The 15,837-nt window shown below is 38.1% G+C and overlaps 1 protein-coding gene across 1 annotated transcript in view; it reads left to right on the top strand.

Moving 5' to 3' along the window:
- The window catches only part of PLCXD1 (phosphatidylinositol specific phospholipase C X domain containing 1), a 173,217-nt gene extending 159,461 nt beyond the window's left edge, over positions 1-13,756 (top strand). The window contains exon 6 of the mRNA XM_044072470.1: positions 11,375-13,756. Coding sequence (XP_043928405.1) covers positions 11,375-11,610 — 236 coding nt within the window. The 3' untranslated portion in view covers positions 11,611-13,756. The remainder of the gene's footprint in view (positions 1-11,374) is intronic.
- Positions 13,757-15,837: the final 2,081 nt, after the last annotated feature.

Raw genomic sequence — 15,837 nt, 5'->3', positions numbered from 1 at the left:
CCTTGACAACCTCTGTGTTCCACCACTTATATGTCCTGCACATACATGGGAGGAAAACTACTGCTCTTGAGTTAAACTAGGAACCTACATACTTTGAGGCATAAAAGGTAAGTGTGCTACCTTTTGAGACATCATGGCAGCAGTACTACTGGTACACACATGCACACCCTTGCTAATGCAAAATCTTCAGGATTGTATGTGTGTTGACTTATATTTACAGGGAAGTGCTTCCCTATGCACAGTAAATGTTAACATTAAAGTCAGTTGATATGGACCCCACAGAGGCCTCATTCACAAGATAGCATTTCCTGCACCTCCTCCCTAGTTGTAATGTACTGTGGGTAATGCAGATGGAAGGAGAGCACCTGCTGCTGGAAGTGACCATGGGACTTCTCTTACTATCAACCGGGAAAGATAAGTGCTTTACCTGTTGAGCTGTCACAGTATCAATATTTTAAGTACACATTAATCAACTTGGAATCACATACATTACCAATACCTTACAATTGTGAACTGCCAGAAGTAGCAGATAGGTACAACCTAATCAGCAACAGGTGTGTTCATAGTCCTTATAGGTTCATAGGCAGGAACTAGGCTATTGGCCCTAGGGCCTACATAAGCCTAGCCAAATGGTACCCTGGCGTTTGCCACCCAAGAAAATTATTTTCCTGTACCCCTGTCAAGCAGAGCCACAGAAGTGATCCCCAGGGTGAATTTCCTATTTCCCTTCCAATCATCAAGATTTTTCTTGAAGAGTGCTAATGAGGAGCTTTGTTTGATATAGATAGGTAGTTTGTTCTAGAGTATGGGAAGTCTCTGAGACAGGAATCTATCCCTCCAGCATGTTCTGTTTACTGTGGTGACAAGGTTTAGGTCCCTAGAGCCTGTAGCTCGGAGGGATTGGGATTTCTTTACGTGGAGCATGTCCAACAGCTCTCGGTTTGCCATAGCTTTGTATGTTAGGCAGAGAACGCATCTGAGTAGGCGATATGTGACCGAGTAAAGCTGGAGTTTTTTGAGACGGTCTGCGTAGGGCATCTGTTTGAGGCCAGTAATCCTCTTTGTGAGGTATTTCTGTGGCCTTTCCAGTTGTCGTAGATTCTTGTAAGGTACATACCAAAAGGGGCGTTGTATTCTATAATGGGTCTAATGAGTGATGGGTAGAGGGGAACAATGACCTCTTTTTTCCTGGATGAGAAACCTTTTGTAATGAGGTGTGCCATGTAGAAGGATTTCCTGACTACTGTGGTGATGTGAGTATCAAAGGAGAGACTACTGTCCACCTGTGTCCCAAGGTCTTTTATCACACTTTTGGTGTTAAGTAGACTACTGCCTATGTGGTAGTTCATGGGTACAGAGTTTTTACCAAAAGGGATGACCATGCACTTTTTGGCATTGAGCTTGAGGCCATGGCTTTGACACCAGGCATCTGTCTCAGTGAGGCCCTTTTGTAGGATGTCCACATCGGTAGGAGATTTGGTTATGGCTCCTAGTTTGCAGTCATCTGTAAACTTTGTTAGCGAAAGACCTTCTGTGTTAGCCTGTACTTCAGAGAAGTAGATACCAAACAGGAGAGGACCTAGGACTGAACCCTGTGGAACTCCACTTGTCACTGGTCTGAAGTTGGATTTAGAGTGTGCTACTTTCACAGTGTGGGATCGGTCAGTAAGCCAGTTGGCAACCCATCTTGTGACATAGGGATTTATACCTAGTTTAGTGAGTTTGTGTATAATTCCAGAGTGGGGGATGGTGTTGAAAGCCTTGGTGAGATCTGGATAGCTGTATGTACCACCTTACCTTCATCTATAGCTTTGGTGACCACTTCAAAGAAGTCTATCAGGTTTAGGAGACACGATCTGCCTTTTACAAACCCGAACTGGGTAGGGTCCAGAGTTTGGAGATTACCAATGTCATTGTTTATAAGTTCCATGATGATACATTCCATAGCCTTGCAGACTAGGCTTGTCAGGCTAATGGGGCGGTAGTTCCTGGGGTCCGTGGTGGCTCCCCTTTGTGGAGTGGGATAACCGTTGCTGTGCACCATTCAGTGGGCACAAAGCCTGAGGTGAGGCTATGATTGAACATGGTACTTAGGTAGGGTGCCAGTTCATTCTGTAGTTCATATAGAACGCAGCCTGGGATGTTGTCAGGTCCCATGGATGCTGTGTTCTTGGCTTTGGAGAGTGTTTTTTACCTGTGCAGCCGTGATTACAAGTACTTTGCATTCTTCCGGTATAGAGATGGGCCCTTTAGGGGATGAGAGAGCGGCAAAGTTAGCACTGAACCTATCTGCCAGGATGTTGGCAGTATCAGTTGGTTCTGTATATTTAGTGCCATTGTGCTTTAACTCAGAGCAGATCTGAGTGTTGCCATTGAGATTCTTGACATAGCTATAGAATGCTTTGTGGTTGTCTTTAGAATCAGTGGTGATTTTGTTTTCATAACTATCTTTGGAGGATTTTATGAGGGATCTCAGCTTCTTACTGAGGCTGACCAGGGAGTTCTTCCAGTCATGGGATTTTACTCTTTTTGCAACAGTTTCTTTCTTCTGTTGTAGAGTTTATGGCAGGGAACCACCAGATTGGCCTCCTTTTTTTGGAAGATAGCATCTTGGTTCTGTTAGGGGTTGCACGATCCATGCACTCGTGTAAGTGCTTATAAAGTGCAATTGTATAGGATTCAGCAGTCGTATCTTTATTGTCCATCAGCATGGGTGTTGCGAAGCTTGCCACTTCTCTCTTAAGAAGCATGAAGTTGGCTTTGAAAAAATTTTTTACGGTGGTTTCCCTAATAGGGGGTGGGGCTGGGATGTGGATGTCTAGGGTGATTTGCTTGTGGTCGGATCTGACCAAAGATTTATTGACCTCTGGTGTGGAACACCGGTTGCCCATGTTGGTAATAACCAGGTCTAGGATATTGCTGCCCCTAGTGGGGGTGTGGATAAGTTGATCCAAGGCATTGGAATTTATGAATTCCAGAAAACAATGAGCACAAGAGTTGGTACATGAGTAGTTTTCCCAGTTAATGGTGGGGTAGTTGAAATCGCCCATTATTAGGGTGTTAGGTTGTACCCTAATATTTTCCAGTGTTTCAAGAAATGAGGAGTGGGAATCCTGGGGCATGGTGGGGGATCTGTAGCAAGCTATAATTTGCATTGTGGTTTTGTCCAGAGTTAGTTGCACTTGGATAATCTCAGATGCATTATGCTGAGCAACTAGCCTGGAGGTGTGGTTATCCTTAATGAATATGGACATGCCTCCGCCTTTAGTGCTTTGGTCCAAGTTAGGTGGCCGAAAGGTGTGGTATGAATTATAGCCTGGTAATGCAGGGGTGCTCTCTGGAGCCTTGAACCAGGTCTCTGTCGCTGCACAGATGCCGATGTTCTCCAGTTTAAGGAGTGCCCCGAGTGAGTGCATTTTCAGGTTTAGACTTCTAGCATTGAGTAGCATTACACTCAGATTTTGCTTGCTTGTACCTGTTATGGTGGTGAATTTGTCATTTGAATCTTGCCTAAAAAAGGCACTATGGGGTGGCAAGAGCCTTAGCCAGTATCTGGAATCCCAAGGGCAACAGGTGCAGGCTGTGGGGTGAGGAATTAGACATTGACCCTGACCAAAAAAAAAATATGCATATACACACACATATATATATATATATATATATATATATATATACACACACACACACACACACACACACACACACACACATAATGTGCGTGTGTGTGTGTGTGTGTGTGTGATGTGTGTAAATAACTGTCTAACTATCTATATATTTTTTTAGAATATAAAACAGGTGTACTCGCCCCTGCACCTGAAAGGCATTCTAACCCTTTGATATTACTAAGCATTCATTAATATGGCCTCCGGAATTATGGAATTAAAAAAGACGAACATTAGTAAACTATACTCCAAACTGGCAAGATTACAATTTAGGTGAAAAAAGTATGTACATACTATCAGTACATCTTTGATGCTCAGTCACTGCCCTGTCAAGACAGTGCCAGGCAGCCATTTTATAAGGGGACCCTGACAGGAGTCCACAAGCAAATTGTGTTTTTTATGAAGGACATGGAGAAATATCTTAGTCTCCTGTGAGCACAAGGAACTGCCCTGTAAACACAACTACTCTCAGAAGCTATAGCCATTCTACAGGTTCCCCTCTATAGAATCATGGGTGCCATTTCATGGTCACACTCTTTTCCCATTGTGAAATTGTTGTGCAACACAAAGCAACTCAGTAGTACAGTTATTTGCAGGTATGATAACAGGTTATGCCACTTTTGACTATTGCAATACAATCCTGAAGGTATGGAATTTGTAAACCTAAGTGTAGCTGCATGTCAGATACTGTGATTGTCATACTTCCTCTGCTCTTGGATGGCCTCATGTTCACACCACAACATTCCCATGCCTGAACATGCACATTGCACCTTGCAGTTTTGTAGGCTTGTGTATAAGGCCACGCAGACCTTTCCACAAGTGGTATGGTGTGTAGACTGACCAATTCAGATACATTCATGAGCCAAGCTCTCATCTGCATAATAGTCCTGCATAGAGGCCCAGATCAGTATGATATAAACACAAGCAGCTGCTTAATGCCTCATCTTTCTATGCAGGAAGTCATGGAGCTCCAAGAGCAGCACATACTTCACCTGTTTTCACTAAAGAGTACTGTGAAAAGCTAAATTTCAACTTGGTTAAGTTGTGAGCAGTTTATTTGCAGGTTCATAGGTACTTACTAGAATACTGATTCACAAGACATATGCAACAATTGGAAAGGCCACAGAAATACCTCACTAAAAGAATCACAGGCCTAAAGCAGATGACCTATGCTGACCGCCTTAAAAAACTCTAGCTATACTCTGTCACATATCGTCTACTCAGAGGCGATCTCTGCTTAACATACAAGGCCATGTCAAACCCAGAGCTGTTGGACATGCTACACTTAAAGAAATCCCAATCCCTCAGAGCCACATGCTCCAGGGATCTAAACATTGTCATCACAATAAACAAAACATGCTGGAGGGATAGGTTCCTGACCCAGAGACTCCCCATACATGTCAAGCAGAGCACCTCTTTGGCCCTCTTCAAAAGGAACCTTGATGATTGGATGGGAGAAAGGAAATTCATCCTGGGGATCACGTCAATCGCCCTGCTAGACAAGGGTCTAGGGAAGTAAATAGTGTGGGAAGAAATAACCAGGGAATTGTTATGGCTAGGCTTGTATAGGCCCTAGGGCCGATAGCCTAGTACCAACCTATGAACAAGGATCTTTAAAAACCTAGCCTGTATTCCCATGAAATTTTGAGTCCTTGTAATTTTAAGTATGAATGATCCAAAGTGGGTAGAACATTTACACATTATCCTTATTCATAAAGGACAAGGGTGCTAAACCAAGGGTGAACTTGTGATTTCCCATCCATTCATCCACATTATATTTGAATACAGTCAGGGAAGTACTTTGCTTTATGTGGAGAAAAAAACAATTCCAAAGAAGTGGTATTCCCAGTGATACATATCTGTCCCTCCAACATATTCTATTTATTTTGCAGAAGAAATTTAAAATCTCTTCAGCATTTGTTTATTCCACCATTGGACTTCCACACGTGCAGTATATCAGAGGATGGGGTCTGTTGAGGCCATGTAAGCAAGGCAGAGATTGACTTTCAGAAGCCTGAATGATACTGAGAAAAGGGACAAGGCTTTGAGATGTTCCGTGTAGTTTTTAGGATTTAGGCCCTTGATCCTCTTGGTGAGAAAGTGTTATCATTTAAATTGTATTAAGTGTTTGGACAGGTGAGTACCAAATGGGATATTATGCTCAATGATCAGCTTAACATGTGCTGAATACAGTGGAATGATCGCATTCCTGGAAGTAGACACCATACTCTTACTAATAAACCTTTTTTTTGGAACCCCTCTTAAATTTCTGTTTATCAGCATTTTGATAACACTTTTTATGTTATTTTTTGCAAAAACTGGACAGGGGGTATAAAATCCCTTGGAAAATTAGAATTGAAGGGCTGTAAAGTCTGAGAGATTCCTGGAATCAATTTACTCCTCTCATCACATTTTAATCACCTCTGCAGTATAGAGTGCATAAACTAACTCTCTGCCAAAGGAGGATATAAAATCACATTTTTAACATCTCTGGGAGGTTCTGATAGCACAGCCAAATAAACCTCTTCAAAATAGTACCAGTGGCCATAGCCCTGAAAGAAGTATCAACAGAGTCATACACACACTTTAAACAACAAGTTTTGATCATCTGTGAAATGGAAGAGACTAAACCATTTAAATCACATTTTCCTCACAAGAAGAAACATTCCTCAACATTTCATAGTTATTCAAAACAAACTTTAACATATGTGCCTGACAATTCAAAATTCTGAAAATCAAATTTGCAGAATCGTGTACTTTTTCCAAATACTTACCTATTGTTTTACCATCTTTGTCAGAAAGAGATGGATTGGAATTAACTAAATGTTTAGCAGCAGTAGGATTAACTAAAGCTATAGTTGCAGGGACAAGTTTGGAATGAGTGTATAAACATGTAAAAGACTGAGGAACTTTATACAGTCTAAGTGCCTTATTAGGGGCAGCAGACTGTCAGGAGAATTACAGGCAGCCTGGGAACACCAGGAAAGTGTAAAATATGATGTAATGTTTTAGCAGAACTGCAGCTTCAATTTAAACAGTGAGAACCAGAGATTAAGCATTTTTGTCTGACTATCCCACTCAGCACTCTGCCTTTCTTAAATAAGTTATCTTAGAAGTGTGTTTTCTTGCAGAGATAGCTAGGACTATAAAGATTAAACTAAGTGTTTTCTCTGTGATGTCAGAACTGTACTACTGATTTTCTTTAAGTATATCTGTGTGACCTCTGAATTCTTGACTAGCACTGACTGTGTAGTAGAAAGTATTGTCTGTGGTTTTAACTATTTATTATTAAATATTTTAAAACCTTTTAACTGTGGCTGTTTTGTGTAGAGATAGTTTAATCTCTAGAGTACATTGCATATTTATAGAGTTTACTGTCTAGGTCACTCCAAATAAGCTTTGACTATTTAGTCACATCTACCAATTGGATAATAATATTGCACAGTAATAACTGGACACCCTTTTAAGGGCCTTTGGGTAGCTGATAAATATTAGCTGGGTGGTGGCAAGTGGTACTACTGTATAGTCTGGGTAAAAGGGGCACAGCTGGAGAACCTATGCTAGCCTTCCCCAGATGTGTCTGTGTGGTTATATAAATGTATCTCAAAGTGTGTGTGTCAGCTACTTGGGCAGGGACACAAAGCACTGGTTAGACAGAGAGGGTGCTAGAGATTTTAGCTTGCCCAACTAGGCTGAGATCTGGACCCTATAGCTGTGCCAGTGGGGAGTCTTATTGGGGACCTGGAGAGCAAGGGAGCAACAAGCCCCGGACTGACTGTGATCTCTGTGTGCTCTTAAGGGAAATTGCACTTTACTGAGTGTATTTGTTATCCTTTCCTCATATATGAAATGCCCTCTCTGGTGTTAGTGGTGAGGACAGAGGCTCCTTGATTGCTGGACCAGGGCACGGGCATCACACAGTAAAACAACCCTATCCATCCTTCTCCCAAGCAGCTTGAAGAATGTCACCCAATGTGACATCAGCTCTATCACATTGCTGGAGCAACATAACTGAGAGAGAGGTGCCCTGCAGCTTAATGACCATCTCCACACTCAGTAACTAGTTAATTATTCATGAGTATTACATTCATAGCCTACTTTCTAAATACCTGTTACCTAGTATAGGGTCTTTGTGAATGGGGTTGTTAAGTTCTTCTACAAATTTTCATGATTCAGACCTGGAATCTTTGTGTTAATATTTTAGATGCTTTATGTTTCAAAAATGTCATTACACTGAATACAAATAGGAAATAATATACCTTCAAACTGAGATATTCAGAGATTGCCAGTTGGCTTGTTAGCAAAATTGCATACATTTATTTTAATATTAAATAGTGACAGAGTACCAGTTATTTACTTACTGACATTTGATTACCAGGAAAGTCTAGCTGGTTATGAGCCCATTTTCAATGGAGGCCTTAAGGAGAAAATTTCCAAAGTATTACAAAACATTTTAAGACTAATAATTTTACAGTCTTTAAAATAATACAAAAAATAAATAAATACAGTTTATATAATTATACCAAGTTAGACATACTATAAAAACATTGGGCAAGAAGAAATATGAGTTATATGGCAATGATTTAATAGTTAGAGAAACTGTTGCCATTTTATAGACAAATTAATGGTAAGTTAGCATAATACAAACAGGAATTACAATATGAAGTGAGAGGAAAAGTGGGTTTCTATTATATTTAGGGAGAAAGCCAGGGGAGAAATTGATAGACTAAGGAAGTGTGTGAAGAAGGGAGAGTAAAGAGATGTAAGGTATGAATAAGATATTTGTCCATTTTAAGAGATATAGTTTATCCTGGTGTTGAGCAAGAACAACGCCAGCTTTTGGTTAGCAAGTCTTTCAGAATGGTTTTGAAGGATGGGAGGGAAGGTATTGGACAGAAATAAGGAGTTCCAGGCTTAAGCAATGCGGTATAGGTACATTCAGTGCCCAGCACACTGGATAGGTCTGTGGGCAAACAGGAGTTTTTGGTCACTGGATCATAATGACCAACTAAGAACATAGTTGTGTAGAATGTTATTTAGTGGTGGACAGGCAGATGGATTATGGATACTTTTATAGGTGTAAGAGGCTGTGAAATTATCTAGAGAATAAAGGAAAGTATGTGATCTGATACAAAAGAAGTAACTAGGACTAAATTAGTTAATGTAAAATAAGGAGTGCCATTACTACTATCTGAAAGATTTAGGAAATGCTAATGAATGGATTACAGCAGGAGATGGTACAGATAAATGGGCTGTGTTGGGGGATCTCTCCTAACTTGTTTCTCTAATTGGGCAGAGACAAAACTTTAGACTAAGAGAAAAATGTCAAAATAAATTTGCCAAATCTTGATAAAGTAACTACTCTGGAGAATATATGGTTCCTTCCTCATGAAGAAGCCCAATTCCACTATCAATTTCCTAAAGAGACACAGCTATTTTGTTAAAAATAATAATAAATATGTATAGATTTAAATTTACAAAAGCAGTAATCTCCATATTCAAAGTAAGAGTTAAAGGAAAACTCCACTTTAGAACTACAAATATATATATTTTCACTCTTTCATTTTCTGAGCTATTTTAACACCTCAAAGTCACTCTAACTGCTTCTTATAGCATTCTAATATGTTTTCTGCAAAATGGCTGCCAATGAGGTTTGACACATCAATGTGAACTTGTTTTAGTTCAAACCTTTCTCTTTCCCATAATTCATTTCATGTCTGCTTTATATGAGTCATGCTAGACATAAGGAAGTAGTGGAGTATTCCCATGCCATGACATATATAACAGGGCTTCCTCTTTTATTTCTTAAATGGCCCTCATTTGTCTGTATTTATAATTAGCTAGTAGGATAAACCTCTTCAAATCACAAATATTTAAGATCAACAAGAATCAAACAGGAATCCAGGTACTGTTATACTGATATGATAAGCCTGGGTGCTAAAAAATCTACAGGTACAACTTTAGCAGACCTGTCTATCAAGAAAAAAATCTTCCAAACTAGTAGTTGTAACACCATGCAAGCCAGAAATAAAAGCTTTACTGAACAATTCATCCATCTTTGTAACGATTTCTCTGCTCCACAGAAGATAAGTAAAGGCTGCTGAGCCTAAAACAGTTTTGCTACAAGATCTAAAAGATGACTTGCCCCTACCATCACTACCCTATAAACATGCTAGTGTGGCTGTCACAGATATCAGGACCCAAACTCAGTAAACAACAAATAATAGTCCAAGAAAATTAATAAAATAATTGGATACCTGTAAGTCTGGAAGGCAGTCTAAGGAAAATCATTTCATGATCTAACATCAATTTCTCAACTGCTATTTGAACTGTCTGACCTTGAAAGCAAGTTCTAGATGGAGGTATCTGCTTCTAAGTGGTCTAACAGAGAAGTTCCCCTTCTAAACTTGAAGAAATGATACAAGAAACCTAGCTAGACTTAAAAACAAGACCCAGTAAGTGTAGATAAAAACACTCACACAATATTCAAAGCAAAAATGTTACATCTACCATATTACCAGTGGAAGTGGGTGAGAGGCCCAAAGTATATTCATTGCATTTAAATTACACACTCCATTAAGTATTGTGTCATGCAGAGGGTACATTACTACAAAAAAATTCCATAATGAATGCCTGGATGATGGTTGTGCTAGTGTTAGTTATTACTTGATAGGGGATAAACATATAGATTCTTTGTTACCAACCATATAGTCATCAGGATCCCAAAATAATCAAGCCTGTTGTTGAGATTCCAGTACAGCTTATCAGTCTTTGCAGGAGCTGAAGTCTAAGAATCAAGAGCCTTTTAATCAGTCTTAATAAAATTGTAGAAGGAATCTATTAACATGGGATTAGCCCAGAACTAAGATGTTAAGTTTTTAGGGAAATAATATCTAATTTTGTATGAAGAAATTTCTTATAAATCACAGTTCTAGAAGTCTTTGTGAAGTTAATGGTCAGACAGAAAGGTATTATATCTTCTGCGAGATAACTAGATGAGAGAGATTTGTCATTAATGGCTGTGTCAAGAACAAAGGTTGTCTATGTAAACATCTTCCTCTGAACATGATGTGAGGAAGGTTGTACACTTCCTATTTGTGTAGGGGGTTGACACCTGGACAGACAGCTAAACAAACACACACACACACACACACACACACACACACACACACACACACACACACACACCCTGGCTCAAAAGTAGTAAAAGCAACTGAATATGCAAAATAATATCAGCTCTACTCACTGGTAGGCATTAAATGACAGTGAAACAGCAACCTGATGCAGATGCCCCCTCATACCATGGAACCTTCTCATATTTGGGGAGGACTGTAAGGGATGATTTGCTTCAGTGAGTGAGAAACTCAAATGTTATATTACTGATAAATGCTAAACTGCTGGAAGAGTCCACTCAGATGTACAATTTATATTTTTTTACAAAAAGCTAATCTTGGCTACTGAAGAAGTTTATATATGGAACAGACCACAAGAAGAAATAATTGTGTGAAAAATGGGGAGATGTGGAACAAATCAGCAGAGGAGGAAATGTAATTTAAATATAAAAAGTAGTTAATATCTGTTAAATATACTGAGTATTTATGCCAAAATGTTGAGGATTAAGAAGTCATTATTTTTATCACTGCTTCTACATTTTTACTTTTAATATAATGTCTGTGCATATATTAATTTGTTTTTTTTTTCTGTCAATTTAGAACAATTTTTTGTTGCTGGGATTAACCTGACAGAGGATTTGTCATTCATCATGTGTCATCTCTGTGAGTCATTAAAGGAAATTACACTATCAAATCAGCACTATTTTATTCCTTGGGTAAAGAACCAGACACCAGGAGATGGAAAGAAATGCATTAACATAGTTGCTGCAGACTTTATAGACAGTGGCTCCTTTGTGAATGATGTAATTGCTCTGAATGAGAAACTTTTGCAGTAGATATTCACTAAACTTATGAGCAAAATGTTAGTGCCCTTTGCAGCTATTTATTGTCACAGAATATTACATCATGACTGGGCTGTTCTTGGTTACGTTAAACACTGGTCATGGGTTAAAAATTGACTTTGACATGAAAATCAGAGGCACACAAATAGTTACTAAAGTAATAATACCAGTCTTATATATGCTTGAAATATATGCTCCATTATACAAACTGATGCCTAAAGGAACCATATACTATAATAAGGGAAAGAGTTTCCTTGGCTGAAGCAATACTGTACCTTTGCCTCTCTGCCTGTACAAAATTCAATTGACTAACAGAAAAATCCATACAGTGATACTGGCTAGAGGCACAGAATAACTTACAGGATATTGTTGTTGTGAACTTGAGAGGTACAAAACATAAAACAATGGTAGTTTTGTCAGTCTGTTAACCTGTAAATGCTTGTTTCAACATCCATTTTCGAACTTCCAGAAAGAAGCACCCCCTTTTAAGCTTATACTAGAAATAAAACTATGATATGAAAGACAAAAAGAAAGAATTAAAGTTTCAAACAGCAATGCTATATTGCATATATATTTTGCAGAACTGTTTGCAGCTGATTTTCCTTTTCAGCTATTGCCTGTTGTCAAGCAATATAGGTTTCATGTTGAAATTATATGGCATTACACAATTGTACAATAGATAGCAAAAGACTAGATAACATTGGACATATTTAATAATGGTCAAGTGGAAATATAATAGTTCAAGGAAATGACAAACTTGCAGAAATTAGTGGTCATTGTTTTGACTAACATCTTGGGTTTAATTTATTTAAAAGGATGTGCTATATACTCATTACCTCAGTCAAAATATGAGGGACTTTATTTAAATCTATTTCTATGAAAAGTAAATCTGTATTCGGGATGTAAAGTTTGATGTTCATTCTGATTTGTTTGATCCTGTCAATGATTCTGCTAACATTCTGTCAACTGTGGCTTTAGAAATCAACACAGACCCTAAGGCTGCTGAAAGAGTAAAAAAATAGCGCTTTAAGCTTAGCAGTGTTACAAGAATGACCTTTATTACTATCTTTGCCAGTTCTATTCCCATAAAGAAGATTAACTGCATACCGGACAGTCTATTTGATGATTGGTTATCCCTGAAATTATAGGAAAAGATTGGCTGCTAAACTTCTAGCTGCATCAGTATGAATTAAACTTCAGAGCCAGTGAAATTATAAATATCAGAATTTTAGCAAAACTGGTCATCTGGGGCATAGTGGTATTTCTAAAGATGCAAAAAAATATTATTCAACTGTATTCTAGCTAGTTTTATATTTTCTACTCTCTTTAAGAACAAAGACAACAGTGTTTCTTTTCTCGTACTACCTCAACATTTAGAAATGTGCCACCACAAGATACCTCATTAGGCCCTGGCATGTATAATTTTAATGTCTGCATTGAGTAACCAGGATAATAGTAATATTCAAGTATGATAGAAAAAACAGGTACAAAATAAAAAAAAATGGCATTCTACCTCAAAGTATGGCACATTAGTCATTCTTATGTGCTGATATTATATACTTCCATGCACGTGAATATTTAAGAAACAAATTTGTTCAGGATCAGTTATTTGTAACAAATGCCAAACAACATTTTATTTCTCACAGAGCCAAATGATATGCTTTAAATTGTGCCTGCTCACCTTCTTTCATTGCTTTCCACATTGCCAGGTGGCTTGCAGTATTTTCAAACTGACATTTAATAAACAGAGATAAGTATTCAACGTACTGTAGTGGCAATTTCATATTTTATATTGAATTTACATATGGGTACATTGCATATCAAAATATTTTCTATTACTTTCTGCTCTACTAATTTTAGGAAAAATCAATTTACTCCAGGTCAATATATTTTTTTAACTGTGCAATGTCAGTTAGTTACATTGTTCAGAAAACTGCCTGGACAGTAACTTATCTGAATCATTTTGAGATGGATCTGATATTGGGATGATGTTGTCATTCTTGGTATTTTCTGTTTTCATTACTTTCATTATTTTATTTTCATTATGATGAGAAATATGCTACTGAAAGAAAAAAAAACGTCCTGACCATAGTCTGATCTGATGCAAACAATACATTTATAAAATAAATCATGAAAAGTTTTACTGCTGTTCATTTGTTTCTTTAAGCTAGCCAGCATTTAGCTATAAATTTCACATTCTCAGTACATCATGTCACTGAGCAACAAACAATACATCATTGTTCTGTAGTTACATACTGTTTCCTGACCAGAGTTTCATATCTGTGATCATATAACTGCTACTTGTGCTAATTTTCATTTGGTTAATATTTACTGCAACAGTAAAAGGCCAGAATTTTCCTGCAATGATCACTACAAATATCAGTTTAATGATCAGCATCAAATCAAATACAAAATCTTAATATGAATAATACTTTATTTTAATAAACATAAATAGACATTTTTTAGCATATAGAGAAAAATCCAGCTTAAAGCATAGTGTCAGCCATTATCAATGGCCATTAAAGTCTCTCACTGCTCTGACTGTGTTGCACAGTCATTGTGTACTAGCAGTTAGGAAAAGATTAACTATATCCCTTCTGTTACTTCCTTTAGTTCTTTTTGTTCAGTTGTGCAGTGAAACATGTCTCATACTTGCAGATTACAGCAGGACCTTAACTCAGCAGAAATGTAGACACTGTTAAAGCTAATGTAATATATGCATGGATCTTGGAGAACTATAACAAGCATTGTACCAGAAGCATATAGATTCACAGATATTCCAAGATCAATGTGTCTCATGATCATTCTCACATTGCCAAGTACCCTCCCTGAGGCTGTACCTCCTTTATCCATGAAGGCCTTCCAGTCAATCCTGAAGTAAATTTGTGGATATCCATCCAGTTAACTAGTTTATGTTTAAAAGAAGCTAGAGAGTCACACTGCTTAATATGCAGATGAAGTTTATTTCATTCTAGAGGTTTGCAAGGCACTGGGTTATAAATCCATCCCTCCATTGTGTTTTCTTTATCTATTGGAAAATATCTAGGTTCCTCAATCTAGTATTGGTGAATATACTGGAGTTACAAAGAAACAGGAAGTCCAGGACAACTGAGTCTCTAATGACATTGTAAGCAAGATAGAGATTCCCCTTTGGAGTCTAATTATTAGATCTATTTACTGAGATATATTCCAAAGGGAGCACTGTACTCAATAACTGGCTTGATCAGTACTGACTGTAATGGAGTGATTACTTCTTTAGACCTTGACGATTTTCCTTTAGCAATTAGCTGGACTAAATTAATTAATTTCCTGACAAACATGATGGTCTAAAGACAGGGAGCTATGAACCTAAGAACCTTATACGACTATCTCTTTTAAACAACTGCTTCATATCAGTCTGTTCCTGCAGGCAACTATACTAATACCAACTGCAGCCCATCTCTGGAAACCACATACAGTAAGTATTTTCAAAGTAGAAACAAAGTGATAGTTCAGGACAGCAGTAAAAATATGATGCCAGTATGTTACCCAGAGTAAACCTGTCAAGTTATACAATGGCTGAGGAGCCTGCTGGAAACTGAGATAAGGAGTTTAGTGCAACCTCCTGCAAACAGTGCAGTTGATGATCTGCTGGTATTCCTAAGTCTTAGTTACATGTACTGTCTTAATGGGAAGTTCAGTCAATGCTAACATCAAAGGGATGCATGGCTAATCTGAACTGACATTCAGTGATTTTAACGGATTCCAATTTAGTCACACTTCCCTTTGTTAAGATCACAGAACCTTGGGAGTGAAAAAAAAGTTTCCTCTTACCCCAAGTTTGTAGGATCTAAGGATTGGTATATTTAGAGAATCCCAGAAAGGGTTTTGCTCCTTGGCAAGAAGGCTTTTCTTGTTGTTGAATGTTAAACTCCATGTTTTCCATTATTAGCTTCAGTTTACCAGTGTTTTCAGTTGCACTTTTAATAACTTTGATTGGCCAGGCAGCACTCATTCCCCAGCAATGCCTCTTCTCACAGGTCAGGTCATAGACTACTAAGAAGGCTATGTAGAAAAGGAAGTCTTGTAGATTAGAGACTAAAGCTGATTTAGCAGATCATGGAAGTGTTGTCTACTGGTAACTGGGGGAAATGTAAGCTATGAAACCTGAAGGTAGAATGCAAATGACCACTAATGTATTTGTGAAGAAAATTAAAAACACATACTTGTCTCTAAACTAGC

The sequence above is a fragment of the Protopterus annectens genome, chromosome 5.part0 (genome assembly GCF_019279795.1).
Source record: "Protopterus annectens isolate FY-2018-M chromosome 5.part0, PAN1.0, whole genome shotgun sequence".
Lineage (NCBI taxonomy): Eukaryota > Metazoa > Chordata > Ceratodontiformes > Protopteridae > Protopterus > Protopterus annectens.
Note: the sequence above shows the minus strand (reverse complement) of the source record. Positions and strands in the feature narration are given on the sequence as shown.